Below are 18,901 nucleotides of genomic sequence, written 5' to 3' on the forward strand. Positions count from 1 at the left end.
TGGAGCTGGTAGACACGTGGAGAACGCTTCATCAGTTCGAACATGAATTTACGCTTTTCTCCCACCCCCACAATATGTACTCGCGCCTGGATTATCACTTTTTTCTCAGGTCAATAACGTCACTATTGAAGATATGCCGTTATCAGACCATTCAGTGGTGGTAATGGCATTGGGGTTTATGGACCATTGGGAAGAGCACTCCTGGCATTTCCCGGCCGCCCTGCATGGTGATAAGGATTTCCATACCTATCTTAGAGCTCACTGGCTCGAATACAACTCTCACAATAGCAACTTGGATGTGTACCCGGAGATCTTTTGGGAGGCCTCTATGGCGGTTATGCAGGGGCATATCATTCAATATGTCACAACCAAACACAAGCGAAAGGGGGCAGAGCTCCTGACCCTCTCGCAGAAATTGACCATTCTGCGACGGTGTCACCACTCTAGTTTGGATGAGGCTGAGCTTCAGCAAATTAAGTCTCTTCGTCTCCAAATTAATGCAATCCTTGATCAGAGAGCCCGCGACAACATTTATTATCAGAAATTTTGACTTTATCTAATCTAATCTAATCTAATCTAAATCTTGGGTTTATATACCGCATCATCTCCGCAGATGGAGCTCGACACGGTTTACATGGTTAGGGAAGGAACGGAACTCCAGTGGAATTATATAAGTATGAGAGAAGAGAGGTTGGTGTGAGAGTGCCAGGAGCGGGACGGGGTTACGTTCTGGAGAAGAGCCAGGTCTTCAGATGCTTACGGAATGGTAGAAGGGGGCTCAAATTGCGGAGAGGGGAAGGGAGACTGTTCCAGAGCTGAGTGATTCTGAAAGGGAGGGAAGAGCCAAGTTTACCAACAAGGGAGATGCCTTTTAAGGAGGGGTAGGATAGTTTTAATTTTTGAGTGGATCTAGTGGAGGTTGGATTTGAGGAATTCCAGGATAGAGGGATAAAAGGAGGAAGGATACCGTGGAGGATCTTGAAGGTTAGGCAGGCACATTTAAAGTAGACCCTGGAAATAACGGGAAGCCAGTGGAGTTTGGATAGGAGCGGTGTGACATGGTCAAATTTACTTTTTGAGAAGATAAGTTTGGCCGCGGTGTTCTGGATTAGTTGGAGTCTGTGGAGGCTTTTCTTTGTTAAGCTTAGGTAAATGGAATTGCAATAATCCAATCTGGAGAGGATAATGGATTGTACGAGGACGGCAAAGTGTTTTTGGTGGAAGCAGGATCTCACTTTCCTCAGCATGTGAAGGCTGCAAAAGCATTTTTTTATCAGGGAGTTGAGGTGGTCGTTGAAGGATAATGATGAATCTATGGTGATGCCCAGAACTTTGCTAGAGAATTCCAGCTGTAGAGAGGAGCCTGTGGGCAGTGGGATGGAAGTGGGTAATTGATCAAGTTTAGGGCCGAGCCAAAGTAGTTTAGTTTTGGACTCGTTCAATTTCATTTGTACAGTGTGAGCCCAGGATTGAAGTTTGGTTATGCAAGAAGAAATGTTAGCTGCGAGATTGGTGAGGTTCGCGTCGGTCTCGATGAGGACCAGGATATCGTCGGCGTAAGTGTAGAGTGTTTCTAGGGGGGATAGGTGGAGAAGATTCAGGGAGGACATATAAATGTTGAAGAGGATGGGAGAAAGGGGGGAGCCTTGTGGGACTCCACAAGTCGGTTTCCATGGGGAGGAAGAGGAACCATGTTTGGTGACGGTGTAAGAGCGAGAACGTAAGAAGTTCGAGAACCAGTCAAGGACTGTAGAACTAATGCCTATCTCGGAGAGTAGGAAGATTAGAATGTCATGGTGGACAACGTCAAAGGCAGCAGAGAGGTCGAATTGAAGGATTTATCAATTTATCAATGGGGGAACAGGGCGGGTAAGCTTCTGGACACTTTAGTTCATCCCTACCGGAAAAAACAACTTATCCGACTAGTGCGGAATAAGCAGGGAGTGTGTTTTACTCAGGAGTCCCAAATTCGGGACCAATTTGTAGATTTTTATAAGTCCCTTTATGCCAGGCGAGACTTTACAGAGGAGAGGGATCGTTTTTTTCGGGACCTTCCCATCCCGAGACTTTCAGAGAGTCAGGTGGCGCAGTTGAATGCGCCCATTTCGGCAGATGAGATACGCTTGGAGATAAAGAAACTGCATCTTGCTAAATCTCCGGGACTGGATGGCTATGGCCCAGAGTATTACAAACTTTTGTCTGATATCTTGGTTCAGCCTTTGGAGGCTTATTTCCATTATTTATCCATTAGATCGACGGGTCCTCGAAACAATTTGGCCCATATTAGCTTACTCCCTAAGCCAGGGAAGGATCCCACCCAGGTCGGCTCTTACAGACCTATTTCTTTATTGAATCAAGATGTTATGTTATTAGCCTTGATTTTAGCGGCCTGGTTAAATCTCTTTCTACCGCAACTTGTGGTCGGAGATCAGGTGGGGTTTGTTCCTCACTGTTATGCCTCTATGAACCTGATCAAGGCATTATCGGCCATGCATGACTGCAGAGGGTATGGCGGTACTTCGGCGATAGTTGGCTTAGATATGGAGAAGACCTTTGACAGTATATCGTGGCAGTATTTGTTTTAGGTGCTGCCGGAATATGGAGTGACTGGGAACTTTGTGCACTGGTTCGAGAGTCTCTATACCAAACCCCAGGCCCGACTTCTTATTAATGGAGGCCTTTCGTCCTCCTTTGAACTATGCCGGGGGACACGCCAGGGGTGTCCCCTTTCGCCGCTCCTGTTTGTCTTGGCCTTGGAGCCCTTGGCCATTAAGATCTGAGCCAGCACTGAATTGCGAGGGATCCAGGTGGGGCGTACCAAGTGCCGTCTCACTCTGTTTGCTGATGATATCTTACTTTTTCTCGATCAGTCTCCCATCCATTTACCGATAGCTCTTTGCTTGGTGGCGAATTTCAGTGTCATCTCGGGCCTCCAGGTAAATTGCGAAAAATCAGAGGTGATGCCTCTCAAGGGACTTGGATGGGAGCCTTGGCATGCCCATCTGCCCATACCGCCGGTGAATAAACCAATGAGGTACCTAGGTATATACCTACACCCTGACCCCCGGGTTCTTTACAAGGCTAATATCCTGGACGCCATTGAGAAGATTAGACTTCTTTGCGATACTTGGAGGGCTCTCCCCCTATCCCTTTTTGGACGGGCTGCTCTCATTAAGATGATCTTTTTACCTAAAATTCTCTATCCATTACAGACGGTGCCCTTCTGGATTTTGCAACGTGACATTGGCAAACTTCGTTCTGTCTTTACCACCTTTTTGTGGCGCTCTCGTTCGGCTCGCATTGGTTATGCTAAGCTGACCCTCCCTAAAGGGCATGGTGATCTTGGTCTACCTGATATTAGAGCCTATAATGCGGCGGCTCTTCTGCGCTTTATCCATGATTGAGTTTCCGGATCTGCTCGTTTTTCCCCCTCCAGGGTGGTTGAATGACTGGTGCGCTCCATACATATTTCTGAACCTTTTGCACTCTCCCCGTGACACTGGGGTGGGGGTGGGATGGGGACTTGTCCTCTAAGCTACGGTTTTTGAAACCCTTTTGTTTGGCGTGGCGGTGGTGACATAGAGTACAAGAAAAAACACCCTTGACATCCCCGTTCTTGCAGCTGACGGGTAACCCTGCTTTTCCATCGGGTCTGGGACGTAGTCCCTTTGTGACTTGGGCTTCTCGTGGCGCCTGTACCCTCTATTAGATGATAGATGACGGGATGGGCGCATTCGCATCGTTTGAGCATTTCAAGGAATGTTGGGCTATACCGAACAATCACTTTTTTGCTTATTTGCAAGCACAGCATTATTTCTTTAGCCTTTCACAGAAGCATGGGACGGCGTGATTGTATGGCCCCTGGATGAATATCTCTTGCGCATACCTGCATCGATGGGTTCGCTCTCTGTCTGGTATAAGGTGGCCAGTACTGTTCACTCAAAGGGCCTTCTATCTCTGTTGCGAGATCAGTGGAATTGTGATCTTTCCGTTTCCTATACACTGGAAGCCTTCCAGGAGCTTTTTCACGTTTTACAGGTCTTCATGAAATCCGCGGCTTGGCAGGAAACCCAATTCAAAGTTCTCCAGAGTCTATATTACTAAGCAGCTGGGGGCTCGGATGGGCCTGTGGGCTGATGCATTGTGTAGTACATGTAGGGGAAGCCCTGGGACACTTTTACACTCCTTCATGGAATGTCCTCAACTTACTTTGTGGAACACGTCTTTTGCGCAGCTTCAACTGGTCTTGAAGAAAGATTTGGAGTGGGATTATAAAATGTTGTTTTTGGGCGATCAAATCTTGCTGGAAGATCAGGGACTATCAGAGCCTCAGCGATGCTTTATATACTTGACTTTCTTGGTGGTCAAGCGAACCATATTGCTTCACTGGACGCAGGAGGGGGCTATACCACAGGACAGTTGGCTCGGTCAGATGTCGGATCTAGCTCGCTTTGAGCTCAGTCATAAGCACTCTTTAAATCCAGAGATGCTGGCCTATAAGGCTTTATGGAAGGTGTTCCTGTAGCTACCTCTGGTTGCACGGTATGGGGGGGGGAAGGGGGAGATTGAATGGGGTGTGTGGCTGTGGTGTGTTTGTTGGTATGGTTGGTTGGTGTTGAGTGTAGTGACAGGCAGCCCCCTGTATGGGGAGTTGCTTCGCTTGGCTGTTTTTTCATATAATAAATATTTAAAATTGCTAGGGGCTGACAGGGTACCATGGGATGATGACTATTTGTGTTTACCTACCCCCTCTAAGAGGATTTTGGGGGCTTTGTACCTCTCCACATCACTTGTGTAGCAGGAATTGTCTGTATTTTGTCCCTCTGTACCAGATATTTCTTTGTTTTAGTCTGCCGGGAGAGGCTAGTTTCCCTCTGATGCTCTACTGTAACTGTACCATCTCTGTGGACTTCTACAGAGGATGAAGTTCTTGTATATAACTTGCTGTTTATATTTGAATTTTTGTATTTGCACTTTTGGTATCAGTGTTGTTCCTGTTATCTTGTTGAATCCTTTCTAATAAAAATGATTAAGCAAAAAAAACCCAACCAAAACAAAACAAAAAAAACATACTTGCAAATCTTGTCTCGCAAACCAAGCGTCGACTCGATTTGCAAGCATCCCCCCCAGAACTGGCATCACTCCCCTCCGCTCGCGAACGCCCCCCCAACACGAACCTCGGAGAGAGTGAGAACCAGAAGGCCTTGAGCATACGCAGATTCTCAAGGCCCAGGCAAGAGGCAGGAACTTCTTGCACCGGCTCGTCCTGTGGGCTGCGTGCCGGTGCCAGATGGGGGGTAAGGCTGAATGCTGTTCGGGCAGTTCGTGCAAGAAGGGAGTGATGCCAGTTCTCGGGGGGTGGGGGGAAACAGTGCCGCTGGCCTCGGGGGGTGGAGATGGATGGCAACATATCAAGCGAGTTTCCCTTACTTCCTATGGGGAAACTCGCTTTGATATATGAGTAATTTGGTTTACGAGCATGCTTCTGGAACGAATTATGTTCATAAACCAAGGTTCCACTGTATGTACCTTCTATGGGCCAGACCTTGAAAGGAAAGCATGTACTGTATATTATCCATGGAAAACTGGTATAATTTGTGTGAGTCATAACATTACCTGCCCTAGGGATTCCAAATCAGCTACTTTTCATTCAAGTGTAAGAATGCATTAACCCTTTATTTGGCATTGCTGCTCAGAAGCAGCATGTCATCTACGGCTCTTATGGGAGATCTGCATCTCCAAATGCCTTTTACTTGGCAGTGTTGCTCTCATTTATCATCAAGTTTCTTAAAGCAGCCGTTCTCACCATCTGCCAATTAAAGGGTTCATAACAGTTTTAGGGCCCTTGCTCACAGAAAGAAGCACTATAGAAGAAAGACAATAGAATAGAATAGTTTACCAACTGGTGACATTTCTGGCACTGAAGCAGCATAGGGGCCGTTAAGGAACTTGGGCTCGTTGTCATTGATGTCTTGGATTTTGATGATGAACTCCGACTCTGGTTCCATTGGTCTACCAGTTCTTCTGTCTAGGGCCTGGGCCCTTAAGGTATACTGAGACCTTTCTTCTCGATCGAGTCTCTGAATAGCATGAATGTCACCAGTGGTGTCGTCGATTGTAAACATGGTGCCAGCCCCATCACCAGACAGAATGTATTTGATTGATCCATCTCCCTTATCCATATCTGAATGAAGCTGGAAAAAAAAAATGTAATAAAACATATTCAGATGATAGTACCCTTAAATGCCTTTACAAAACTGATATACAGCAGATAGAACCAGATCCTTTAAACTACAGCAAGCCCCAGTTCGATACTCGGAAAATTTCTTTGTAGGCTTTCATAAATTATGGTTACGTGCTGAAGTCCCTGTGCTTTACAAAATATTATTCTATAACCTTGCTATCAGATAATATGCATAGAACAGTGCAGGATGAACGGCCCAATCTTATAGTCTAGGCCAGTTTATCGCAAATTGTGTGCCACAGCACACTAGTGTGTACCTGCAGATTCTAGATGCCGGCAAGGAAGAGAGGCACTGGCTGACTACTTACAGGATGTGCCTCTTGCGGCGAGAGGCACGTCTTGTAGTCAGCCAGTCAGCGCCTCTGCTCCTTCTCTTCACCTCTCCTTCTGCAGCACCCCTCCAGCCGCGGCTGTGAAATTAGTGTGGCACAACCACATTAATAGTAAAATGGTAGCTGTTTAATCCATAAAGGCTACAATTCTAAAACAGGAAGCCTATTCTACAGGGGAATTTCGATGTGTCTGTTTCATTATAGTATAGATAACAACAACAGAGCGAGTCAGTGATTTCAAGGTAGCACATAAATACATTTATTTATGTCCAGTGGTAGGTTGGAGAAACACTCACTTCACACAACCCCAGAGAAATTTATCAAAGGGTTACAGAGAGTCCTTAAGAGTCTATAAGCTCCCGTTGCAAATATGCGCTGTGTAAGTTACAAAAAGCACATGGAAGCATGCTGGTATTTACATGTATAAAGCACACATATGTGCTTGAATGTTAGTATACTAAACATTTACACTCATAATGCACATGTAAAATGTTAACAGCTAGATTACAGGATTGCCCCAAAGCACATATATGGAGGCTTCACAATGTTCTCTCCCTTGTAATTAGGAGGTAACATGCCTCCTTGAGATTTAGATGAACTACTGATGAACAGCATAGATGGCCATTTAGAATATAGGTTTTGAAAATAGCAAGTTGGAAGGGTTTGGCAAGAAAAATGTCGATCTGCCCCTTTATGGACCTTTTTCTTTTTTTGAAAGTCAGCCCCACAGCCAGCCAAGCTGATATTCATTGACTGACCGATAAGTCAGAGCAGTCAAAGATAGTCCTGCTATTTAGGCAGGTGTATCTGGCCTCTAGACTTATCTGGTCAGTCAATGAATATTGGTGCTTATAAGCTATGTCGTGCAACACAGGTGATAACTGGGCTAGCTGTTGACCAGGAGAGTCAGCAGGAACTAGCTGGCTATCTTCTGCTGAATATTGGCGGATAGCTAATGTAGGTTAGTTAGCTGGCCAGGAGCCATTCCATCTGGCTAAATAGCCCTGAATTTCGGCCCCAATATATCCTGGTTTTTGCCAGAAGTACCATCCAATAGGACAGAGTGCAAGTCAGTACTCTCTATCTCCACCTGCTGGCAGATGGACACAAACCACTGTTTTGGTCCAATCTATTATATTATCCCGGTTAGATTATTGCAACGCCATTTATCTTGGCATCACTAAGAACTGCCTTCAAAGACTACAATTGATTCAGAATACCGCCGCAAAGTTGATCTATGGAAAGAGCAAATTCGACCATGTGACTCCTTTGCTCCCGGTTTATTTTAGAATTCAGTTTAAGTGTTTATGTATTGTTTTTAAGATTTTACATGGTATCTTTGCTCCTCTTGTTCCTCTGCTATGGAATGTTTATAGATTTTCATATGCGAGAGGCATTCATCGATTTTAAACTTTCTCTTCCCTTCTAGGAAAGGAATTCAAGGAGTTAAGAATTTTAGCAGCTCTCTGGCGTTTAAATTTCCCCAACTGTGGAATGAACTTCCCCTAATTTTGAGGTGTCCCAGTTCCTTCCAACTCTTCCGTAAACTTCTAAAAACTAAGGGCTCCTTTTACAAAGCCGCGCCAGGGCCTTAACGCGCAGAATAGCGCGCACTAAATTGCCGCACGCGCTAGCCGCTACCGCCTCCTTTTGAACAAGCGGTAGATTTTCGGCTAATCCGTTGTGTGCACTAAAACGCTTAGCGCACCTTCATAAAAGTGCCCTAACTCTTGTATTTCAGTTTAATTTATTTTTAAAAAAATTTATTAACTGCTTGAGCTTCCTTTTGGTTGAAGACCTGGTATATAAAGGTTAAGTTTTAGTTTAGTTTAATTTACTGCTTAGATTCATCTGCTGCTAAAGCTGAGGAAGCTATAGTCCCTTTCTACCTTTTGAAATTTATTTTTGTACCCTGCTGTGATATGATAGGGAAGGCAGCACAGCAAATCATATTTTGTGGAACATCGACTGCCAAAATAACTTTATTCTGTTTCCAGTGACTTGCGCATTTGTTTTTTATTTTGATCTGTGCTCTTACCTTGCCAACGTATAAAGGATCCGTGCCTGTGTATTCCTCTAGAACAAAGAACTGGTTCCATACCCAACTTCGCTTTAGCCTGTGATGCTGAAACAGAGTATCCAGCAGGTTGTCTTCTGAGGCTTCGGAGAGAGGTTTGGGATTTTCAGACAGTGTGGCTGTCAGATCCATCAAGGAATACAGAGAGAAGCAAAGTCTAAACCAGCTCTTTCCACTCTGGAGCCTACTTACAGTCCACAACATTTTTTTAAATATTATAATATTATCACAGGAACTGGTATGGGGTCTAAATATTAAAAAAAAAAAAATGACAAGGCTTAAGCTTTTATGATAGGAAGAGAGAGTTGAATTGACAGCTCTTTTGATGATGGTATCCTGCAAAGTTAAAAAAAAAAAAAACCAGAAAAAAATGTGTAAGTAGAAGTTTTGTTTGTCAGACTAAAGTAATAAAATTTATATGAAGGTCTTTCAAAACACTGCAAAGAATAAATGAGTTGCTTAGATAAATTATATCAATTCCTTCATAATTCCAAATTGGCAATTTATATTTCTTGTTTCTTAATAGAAAAAAAACTTTTTTGTTGTGACATGCTTACATTATCAATTTATTATAAAGTTCAGAGTTTATTGGTAAACAACTATAAGTCATTTCTGAATTAAATCATTTCTTGAAAGCGGTTTCACACTTGGTTGCCTGCTCTCAGAGGAACTTATCACTGGTACTAATGTGACATTTCTAGGATTTGAACGGTCGGTTAATCATCCACGCCACACAGAGTTTCAAAATGCTGACGGTCACACGCTATTGTGAGATGTCAAAGTGAGTCAAGCTAACAAATTTCTCCTCTTAAGGCTAAAAGACTTGTGGGGGGTAGAGGGGGAAGAGGAATGTCAGCCTCCATTGAAGAACAATTTCCCATCAGTCAAGGATCCTTTGTTGTCATGAAGTGAGATTAGTTAGTGACCTCAGTCTGGACCACAGATTCTAGTGGGCTTTCATTTACTGTTTTGTTGGTCTTAATGAGGTGGCATCACACTCAAGTCACTCTGTCAAAACACTCAACCCATCTTCTTTGGCGTTGTGTATTGGATTTCAGTCTGAGAACCTCCCAATATTTGATTTTGTAAGGGCTTTGGTTTTCCAGAGTTATCCCCATTATATATTTCAGATATTTTTTAATAGGATCAAATATACCCATTAAGAATACTCAGCAAGTGCTGTTTAGATGGAAAGAATAACATAACATAAAACTCACTTGTAGACCGCAAATACTGCTAAGTTCTATGCGATTCACAAAAGATCATGTATACTGTGTATTAAATATTCACTGAAATCTATAGAGGATAAATCAGTCTATAAAAATAGACATTCACCACTGATGCAAAACAGATAAAAGTCCCCACTCAATAAGACCCATTTATAATGAAGCAAATAACCACCTGGCTTTTGATTGCATAAAGTTATATGCATAATTTTTCCAAATAGGTTTATGCAAAACTTCAGCCAAGTTATGCATTCAGCTATGAATGCTAAAAATGCCCACCTAGCTGTTTATGGATAGCTTATTTATATAAGTTATTCCTAAAGTTTCTACATGCAGAGATTCCTCGTTAAACATATAAGAACAAATTTAAAGATATCAATATGTATACTTTGGAGAAAAGGTGGGAGAAGGGAGATATGATAGAGATGTTTAAAATGTGGCAAAAATGTGTCTCTCTGGACATAGGATAGACTCAGAAGCAACCTCAGAAAATACTTTTTCACAGAGAGGGTGATGAACGCTTGGAATGGCCTCCCAGTAGAGATGTATTTGAATTCAAGAAAGCATGGGACAAGTACACTGGATCTCTTAGGGAGAGGAAAGGATAGTAGATGGTTTGGATAGGCAGACTATTTGGGCCATATGGTCTATCTGCCTTCATTTTTCAGGGGGGGGGGGGTCATATAATACATAAGTTATACGTAATGTGGCTAAATATTGCTGTCGTCTGTATAACGTTTGATCCTGCCCCAAATTCTGCCCCTTTCAGGATATTCTGTAAGCAACGACCTACAGTTATGTGGCATGTATGCTTGTAAATCCCAGCATCCTAGTCATTTACACTATGCACATTTCTTGGAAATCTGTACATGAACATAGGCATCTACTTTCTTTTAGAGAATGAGCTCCAAGTAGGTGCCACCTTGGCACCTAAAAATAGACACCGTTTATAGAAGTGCCCTGAAAGAGGGCAATTCTATAATGGGGGTACCTGTTTTCAGGTGACAAAAATATGCCTAGTTGCAGTCTATAGAAAAGTAGTCGCCTACCGTACTTTTGTTTATAAAATACTAGTATAATAAGTCAAAAAAATACTTATAGTTTAGACATGATTACTTACACCAGAGATAAAGTGTAAATGATCACACCTAGATGGTTAAAGAATGCATACATTAAGGGGTAAAGGGAATACGACAATCAAAGTGCTTTACATATTATATATACAGGTACTTATTTTGAATCTGGGGCAATGGAGGGTTAAGTGACTTAGCTAGAGTCACAAAATATTTTATGATGTACATGCAGAACAATTCTCTGTCCAAATCTCCACCCCTTATGAATTCCCACTTGCAACGTATGTGCCATCAAATATTGGTGCACACTTGCAGAATGGCACATAGCCGGAAGATGGTCATTTATGTGTCCATGTCAACATACACATATACATGACTGAAATGCATATACATGAACACAGAGGAGATCTAATTAGAGAACGAATGGTACAAAACCCAAAACTTAAATGGTTGCATGCATGCTTGATGTGTCAAATGGTGCTTAGTAACTCCAGCTGTGAAGAACTAAGGCTAACTGGGCAGACTTGCAAGGTCTGTATACCATATATGGCAATTCGGTTTAAGATGGGCTGGACAGGACTTTGACGCAAACTCCAGTAATTTGGAATTTTTTCTTTTCTGGTCATACATTTCATTTTTTAAATATGAATTAGATTTTCAAATATAGGTGCAGTAAAAGTAAAGAATTCAGCTCTTTTTAGGTTTTAAGTGATGTTAAAATTTCACATATATAAATGATATATATCATTAAATGATTAAATGCAAAAGAACTATGAAACTGGGCTGAATATGCTCAAAATGAGGTCAAAATGGCCTTGCATGAAATTTATTTTACACTGCTCCTTCTTCCATTTAAGTCCAAGTGCATTTAAATATGGCAACAAATATAGGGCCACTTTCACAAAGTCACGGTAGCGAGTTCTACGTGGCAAAATGTGGCGTAGCCCGTTCAAATCCTACGGACGTCATCGCATTTGCAGTGCCGGAACTTGCTACCGTGGCTTTGTGACAGGGGCCCAAAGCTTTGAACTTTTTGAATATTAAGCTGTTCAAATTCTCAGGCAGCGCAAAGTGTGACTCTGTCCCTGTTACCACAAACTGCCAGCGAAGTGTATAGCAGAGAGTACAGATTTTGTAGATATCTGATGGGGGCTATTTTGTGAACTCATTTGCAGTGACCCCCTGAACTGGACTGAGATCGTGAAATCACATCACACAGGCTACTTTGTTCAGGTCCCTCCTGACCTGAACTGCTTTTGAACCAGTGACCTAGAGGAGACTTTTGCATTGAGTCATCCAGTCTCCACCTAAATATGAACTTCTAACATCAGATCCTATTGTCTGACTGGAATTTACTTTATTTCATTTCATTTATTTTTATTTATTGTTTTCTCAGGTACTTTAGCTAGATTGTGAGCCTTCGGGACAGCTAGGGAAATCCGAAGTACCATTTTTATTTATTTTATTTTAAGGTATCTTTAATCTATCTTCATTGTAAACCGCTTTGAACCTCATGGTATAGCGGTATATAAGAAATAAAATAAATAAATAAATAAATAAATAAATACTACTACAAATAGGTTTGAGCTTATGCTCGACACATTGTGCAAAAAGTTATTTCTCCGAGTCTAGATTTGCATTTCTAACTTTTTGTACTTTGAGGAAATAAGACAGTTTTAATATTCAAATAGACAGTGCAGCTAGTAAGCGAGGAAAACCCAATTTCCCACCTACAACTGGCTTCTTATGATAATAGTTTCTGGCCAGCTCCACTGTGGTTTCCAAAGTTTTACAGAATGAACTCCTTTCTCACCAGTTGCTTTTTTTGTGATGAATATCTGGTTAAAAGTTTTGTTGCCTGGGCTATCCATCTCTCTTACTCCTGGGTCTAAGACATTGTTTGAAAACATTGAGCACTTACAAATGCATCTTTTGGTTCAATTAAAGACCCGTGAAGACCTTTGTGCTCTCTTAGTAGCTGGTGGTCTACTATAGAACCATCAAGAGATTGCTCACGCCGTACAAAAGGCAGCCTGACATATGGAATCTACTTTCGAGTGGTTTACAAGCCTTACCTTGGCAGAGGATTCCGAAAAGCCACCACGTATTAAAAAAAAAAAATAACCACCCCAACATGCTTATTTCTTCTTAATTTCAGACTTAGAGCCAGCATTCAGAATCACCCCGTTTCAATAAACAAATTAAGTGATCCCTTTTAATAAAAGCACAATTCAGAATACATAAAACTCTTAACATGGCACAACCATAGCATCCATTAAAGCATTCTAATGGTATATTTGTGAAAGTATACTCCAATGGTCATAGAATTCCTATGAGTGAAGTTTTTATCACAGCCACCGATGCTAAAAACACTAACACGGCTTCATAAAAGGGATATATATATATATATATATATATAAATAACATTCCTTAACTGTAAATTAACACATGCATTACTAGAGATGTCTGTGCATCCTTAATGCTAGTAGCCAGGCAGGGCTGCTATGGATGTCACTCATAAATAAATAACAAAAAATTAATTATTTTAGTTTAAGTATATTTTAATTTCTTTTTATGATTTGGTTTTGATTTTCAATTAGGTATCTCTTAATACAGCAACTAACCCCATTTTACTCAGGTGCGCTATGCGTTTTAGCACGCACTAAATATGCGCTAATGCATCCATAGACTAACATGCACGCGTTAGCGTTTAGCGCATGCTTAACGCATGCTAAAACGCGTGGAGGGGCATAATTAAAAAAAAAAGTCTAAGTCCCCTTTTGGCCTAAGGCCTTAAATGTTGAAAGTAGAAGCAGGGAAATTGTCCATTATCAAAAAAAACGTCCAAAAGGAGGTTTTCTTTGATAATGGCCTGCCTCTACGTTCAGCTGTTTAAATGCACATACTACCACTACGTCTACACTAACACCATATAATCAACCTAAAAAAAGCCTAACTCCCAAATGCCCAAAACAAGAGCTTTTAGGCGAAGGAGGAGCCAGCCCTTCGCCTAAAAGCTGGATTCTGTAACCGGTGTCTGTCAAAAACACCACCGGTTACAGAATCCACCACCCCCGACAACATCCCAATGTGGCATGAGGCTTCTGCCATGTCTCTGCCATGAGCTGTTTAATCACCCCTACCCCCACCCTTAGGTGAACAAGATCCCCTGGTTGGTTGGGGGAATCTAAGGCTAGTTTTGTCTAAAACAGCCTGCTGAGTACTAGAATGTGTTCCTTTTCCTATGTTAGCCTTTTTCTTAAAGCTTTCATTGGTGGTTTGGGAATTCTGGCCCTTGTCCATTTCCCCAGTAGCTTTCTCTTGAAAGGATAAATAGCCTGGAGCATTATTAAACCCTCTTTTTTGTGCTCGCCTTGACTTAACTGGGTCAGGGTTACAAGCCCTGGGTTTGGGCACTGGCTTACTGTATCTGGGGTTTTGCACTGTGGCAGGGACTACTTTCTCTGTCATAGGCTCTTCCTTAGGAAATTCAGAGTCCCCAGAATTGTCCCTGCCGCAATACGCTTTAACATATGTTCCAGTTAACTGCATAAGCAGAGCTTGCACGGCAGCTATACAATTAAGCAGGTTCCACTGTAATGGTTTATGGACTTCTGTGTTAGGAAATGGTCCAAACACTTTTTTTAAACCCTGCTAAGCTAAATGCTTTCACCACATTCTCTAGCAATGAATTCCAAAGTTTAATTACACTCAGAGCAAAGAAATATTTTCTCCTATTTGTTTGGAATCTACTACTTAGTAGCCCCCTAGACCTAATATTTTTGGAAAGAGTAAACAAGTGATTCACGTCTAGTATTTTATAGATTAAATTGTATTTGATATTTCCGGGACAGAGACCTTAGATATCTGTCCAGCACTGTCCTTAGGTTACAACTAATAAAGTTGTTGTCGAAGCCCACCCTAGTCTATCCAATCCATTTTGAGGGAAATTCTAGGGCCACCTAAATTTAGGCATCTGCAGGTGCCTAGATCACACCTGCCAGCACCTAACTTTATTGTTTTAATTGGCTTTAAGTGACACAATAATTGATCACGCCATTAAAAGCCAATTAAAGAACAAAAAACCTTAGGCACCACTAGGCACCTCCCAGGACCGGTGGCTGACACCTGGATGCTTAGCGGCGCATAATGATATCTAAGTAGGCATGTTTAGGGACTAAGGTGCGATTCTATGATGAACCTAGGTGACAGAAATGTAGGCCTTTCAAACCCTGGCCTACATTACCAGCGCCTTGTCATTTTTCTAGGTGCCTGTCGTTTCAAATGAAACTTATAGAATCAACCCCTTTGCCATTTTCGGTTCACAGACTGTAGAAGTCTGCCCGGCACTGTCCTCACATTTCAGATTACTGGAAGTTTCCATCAAAGCCATCCCCAGCCCATCCTGGAGGAGAGTGTGGTATAGTGGTTAGAGCTATAGCCTTAGTACCCTCAGGTGGTGGGTTCAAACGCCACACTGCTCCCTGTGACCCTGGGCAGGTCACTTAATCCTCTACTGCCTCAGGTACGTTAGATAGATTGTGAGCCCACCATGACAGATAGGGAAAATGCCCGAGTTCTTCAAAAGCACATGGTGCTTTTGCTAATTATTTTGTATTATTGTTATTTTGTTGTTTTATTGCAATATGTTTTGCATGAGAAGGTTGTGATTTGTTATTTTTTTTATTGGGGTGCTTTATTGTACTCCCGCATAGAATTGCAGGATATGAGGCATATACATTTTTTTAAATAAATAAATAATACATAGGAGGCAAGGCATCTTTAAATTGCAGAGAGGGAAAAAGAAATCATTCATAATCCAGAGTGGATTTCAGTGTGCTGTAAATCTGCCAACATAATGTATTTGTAAACAGCAGTCAGAGTAGAGGCTATCAAGGTGACATGCTGGCTTAATTTCTAAACCAGAATTTGCTTGCAGAGGAAGAAGCCCTTTAGAACATTTCTTACAAATGCTATGAATCAACTTTTCAATTATATGTTTGGCACGCACTGGGTTAGGGTCACATTTTCATTTCATTATAGTTGCAAACCAATTTTCCATATGTTAACAACTCATGCTGTTTTGTACCAAGTACAAGCGTTTTATCTTCAGATAGTCTCACAATTAAATTTGTAACCTGCAGTAATAGTGTTAAAATTAACAAGTGAATCCTAGTTCAGCAATTCTTCACAATGTCATTCGGAGACTGCGTTGTTCAGACTCTAGAAACCTCTATTCCCTGAAGACCCTGTTTCATTAATAACTTTCTTTTGCCAGTGGAAAGTATTCACATCCTCTCTGCTCTCTGCTGAGAAGTGCACGTGAAGACAACATGTATTATGCTACAAGAAAAATCATTGCAACCTACCTTGATGTTTCACTTCTTGATTATTCACTCCCATTGAGGTGCAACCTACTTTGCCTACTTCCTATGCCCTACAGGCAAGTTGTGTCTTTCAACACTACAGAAGCTCTTCTTTTATGCGCACTGCTGTTTCAAGACCCCCACCCCAGAGAAAAGAACGTGAACACTTACAGGAGCAGACATCATCCCAAGCCTATCACTGCAGACTATAGTCTAAGACCTTTTGTTCCAGCCCTTGAAGCACTGAACTCTGAATCCCAGAAGCAACGCATAGAGCGAGCTATGCAAAAATCATTCAATGGGAAGATTTAAATAAGAGCGGGGATAATCATTGGTATTTCATGCTCAGAAAGATGTAGACAAATAAAATGCGGTAAGCAAACAGCAGTGATTATTGAATTTCCAATTCATTAATATTTCGCCCAGCCTATAAATCAATAGAACTGTGTCAAAATGTGCAGCTATTCTATGAAATTTAGGTATTCACTCATAGCATGAAAATAAAGTCTTTTTTTAAGATCAACAGTACATTGGAGGCTATGGAAAAGCTAATTAGATCACTCTTTCTTTTAATATTGGTGAGCCTCTATAGTAAATAAATACAGCAGCTGCGGCTAAACTGCCCATTCAAAGGATTGTAAACTCATGAATACTCCCTTAGAAATCTGTTATTACTAACAGTCAGCAAGCAGTTTATAAAATTCACCCCAGGTGACTGATGCTGAAACAACCTCACTACTAATTGTGGAAAAAACTAATCTCAGTGGGGTTATTACTTGCATTTTTAATTGTTTGAAGGGATATTTTATTTCTTAATTTTTCCCCCCCTTTTATATTGTCCCACTAGCCTGGTGGAGAAGAGAATTTATACCTCCTTAGTTCAGAGCAGAATTTAGCCACCCGCTAGAATATAAAATGCACTGCATTGACTTTTAAAGAGCACTAATTACAGCTTTCATTTAAATACTTTGATCGATACTGTATAAAATAAGAATTTTTTTTATCATATGAAGTACCTTTGAAATATGTAGAATGACCTCTAAGAAATACTGTCACTTTGAATTAAGCTGTGACATTTGTATTTGCATCTGTTTTTACAGTAATAATAGAGATAATGTCAGATGACAAGAACAATTATGATTCTGGAATTAAGCACTGAAAATGAAGAAATGCAGTTGCTCGTCAAAAAATCCTGGAACAAGAATTTAAAGTAACATTCTCCTTTTTTCTCCATTTTATTCAATAATAAAGTATAGAAAACTGTAGGTTAAAAAAATCAACTATTGTTCATGTCTGATTAAAAGCATTCACTTGTCAGTGACATTATTAGAGTGACTTTTAAATAACTTTTTGCTCTTTTTAGATAAGGTAATATAATTCTTTCACTTCTGGGTTTCTTTTTCAATCAAGTTACATAATGGATTCATATCTATTAAGGAGTTGATTTTAGAAAGACTTTTTTCTGTGGGTAAAGTCTCTTTTGCACAAGGAATTTAGGCTTTTATGAATCCTGAGGGGAGATATGATTTGAGACCTACAAACTCCTGAGTGGTGTTGAATGGGTAAAAATTAATCAATTTTTCACTGTTTCAAAAAGTACAAAGACCAGGGGACACTCAATGAAATTACATGGAAATACTTTGAAAATAAAAGGAAATATTTGTCCATTCAAAGAATAGTAAAGCTCTGGAATTCGTTATCAGAGGATGTGGTAACAGTGGTTAGCATAGCTGGGTGTAAATAAAGATTTGGACAAGTTCCTGGAGGAAAAATTCAGAGTCTGCTATTGAAACAGACATGGGAAAACTTGCTGCTTGCCATGGATTGGAGGCATGGAATATTGCTACTATTTGGGTTCCTGCCAGACACCTGTGACTATGAAAACCAGATACTGGGCTAGATGGACCATTGATCCAGTATGGCCATTCTTATGTACAAGAGCTTGCACTGACAAGAATGTGTGTATATAAGAACATAAGAAGTTGCCTCCACTGGTCAGACCAGAGGTCCATTCTGCCCAGCGGTCCGCTCCCGCGGCGGCCCATCAGGTCCGCGACCTGTGAAGTGGTTACTGACCACTTCTATAACCTACCTCAAGTTCTATCTGTACCCCTCTATCCCCTTATCCTCCAGGAACCTATCCAAACCCTCCTTGAACCCCTGTACAGAGTTCTGGCCTATCACATTCTCCGGAAGCGCGTTCCATGTGTCCACCACCCTCTGGGTAAAAAAGAACTTCCTAGCATTTGTTCTAAACCTGTCCCCTTTCAATTTCTCCGAGTGACCCCTAGTGCTTGTGGCTCCCCACAGTTTGAAGAACCTGTCCTTATTCACTTTCTCTATGCTCTTTAGGATTTTGAAGGTTTCTATCATGTCCCCTCTAAGTCTCCTCTTCTCCAGGGAGAACAGCCCCAGTGTTTTTAACCTGTCAGCGTATGGAAAATTTTCCATACCTTTTATCAGCTTAGTCGCCCTCCTCTGCACTCCCTCGAATACCGCCATGTCCTTCTTGAGGTACGGCGACCAGTATTGAACACAGTACTCCAGGTGCGGGCGCACCATTGCGCGATACAGCGGCATGAT

At 41.5% G+C, this 18,901-nt stretch overlaps 1 protein-coding gene across 3 annotated transcripts in view; it reads right to left on the reverse strand.

Moving 5' to 3' along the window:
- CDH20 (cadherin 20) overlaps positions 1-18,901 on the reverse strand; it is a 281,754-nt gene that overhangs the window by 118,227 nt on the left and 144,626 nt on the right. For 2 of the 3 annotated variants that reach the window (XM_033935021.1, XM_033935020.1), the window contains exons 2-3: positions 8,615-8,989; positions 5,900-6,194 (exon numbers count right to left, since the gene is read on the reverse strand). In XM_033935021.1, coding sequence (XP_033790912.1) covers positions 5,900-6,194; positions 8,615-8,989 — 670 coding nt within the window. Of the gene's footprint in view, positions 1-5,899; positions 6,195-8,614; positions 8,990-16,321; positions 16,392-18,901 lie in introns of those variants that run through there. The other variant, XM_033935023.1, reaches the window with a different exon arrangement.

The sequence above is a fragment of the Geotrypetes seraphini genome, chromosome 2 (assembly GCF_902459505.1).
Source record: "Geotrypetes seraphini chromosome 2, aGeoSer1.1, whole genome shotgun sequence".
Taxonomy (NCBI): Eukaryota; Metazoa; Chordata; class Amphibia; order Gymnophiona; family Dermophiidae; genus Geotrypetes; species Geotrypetes seraphini.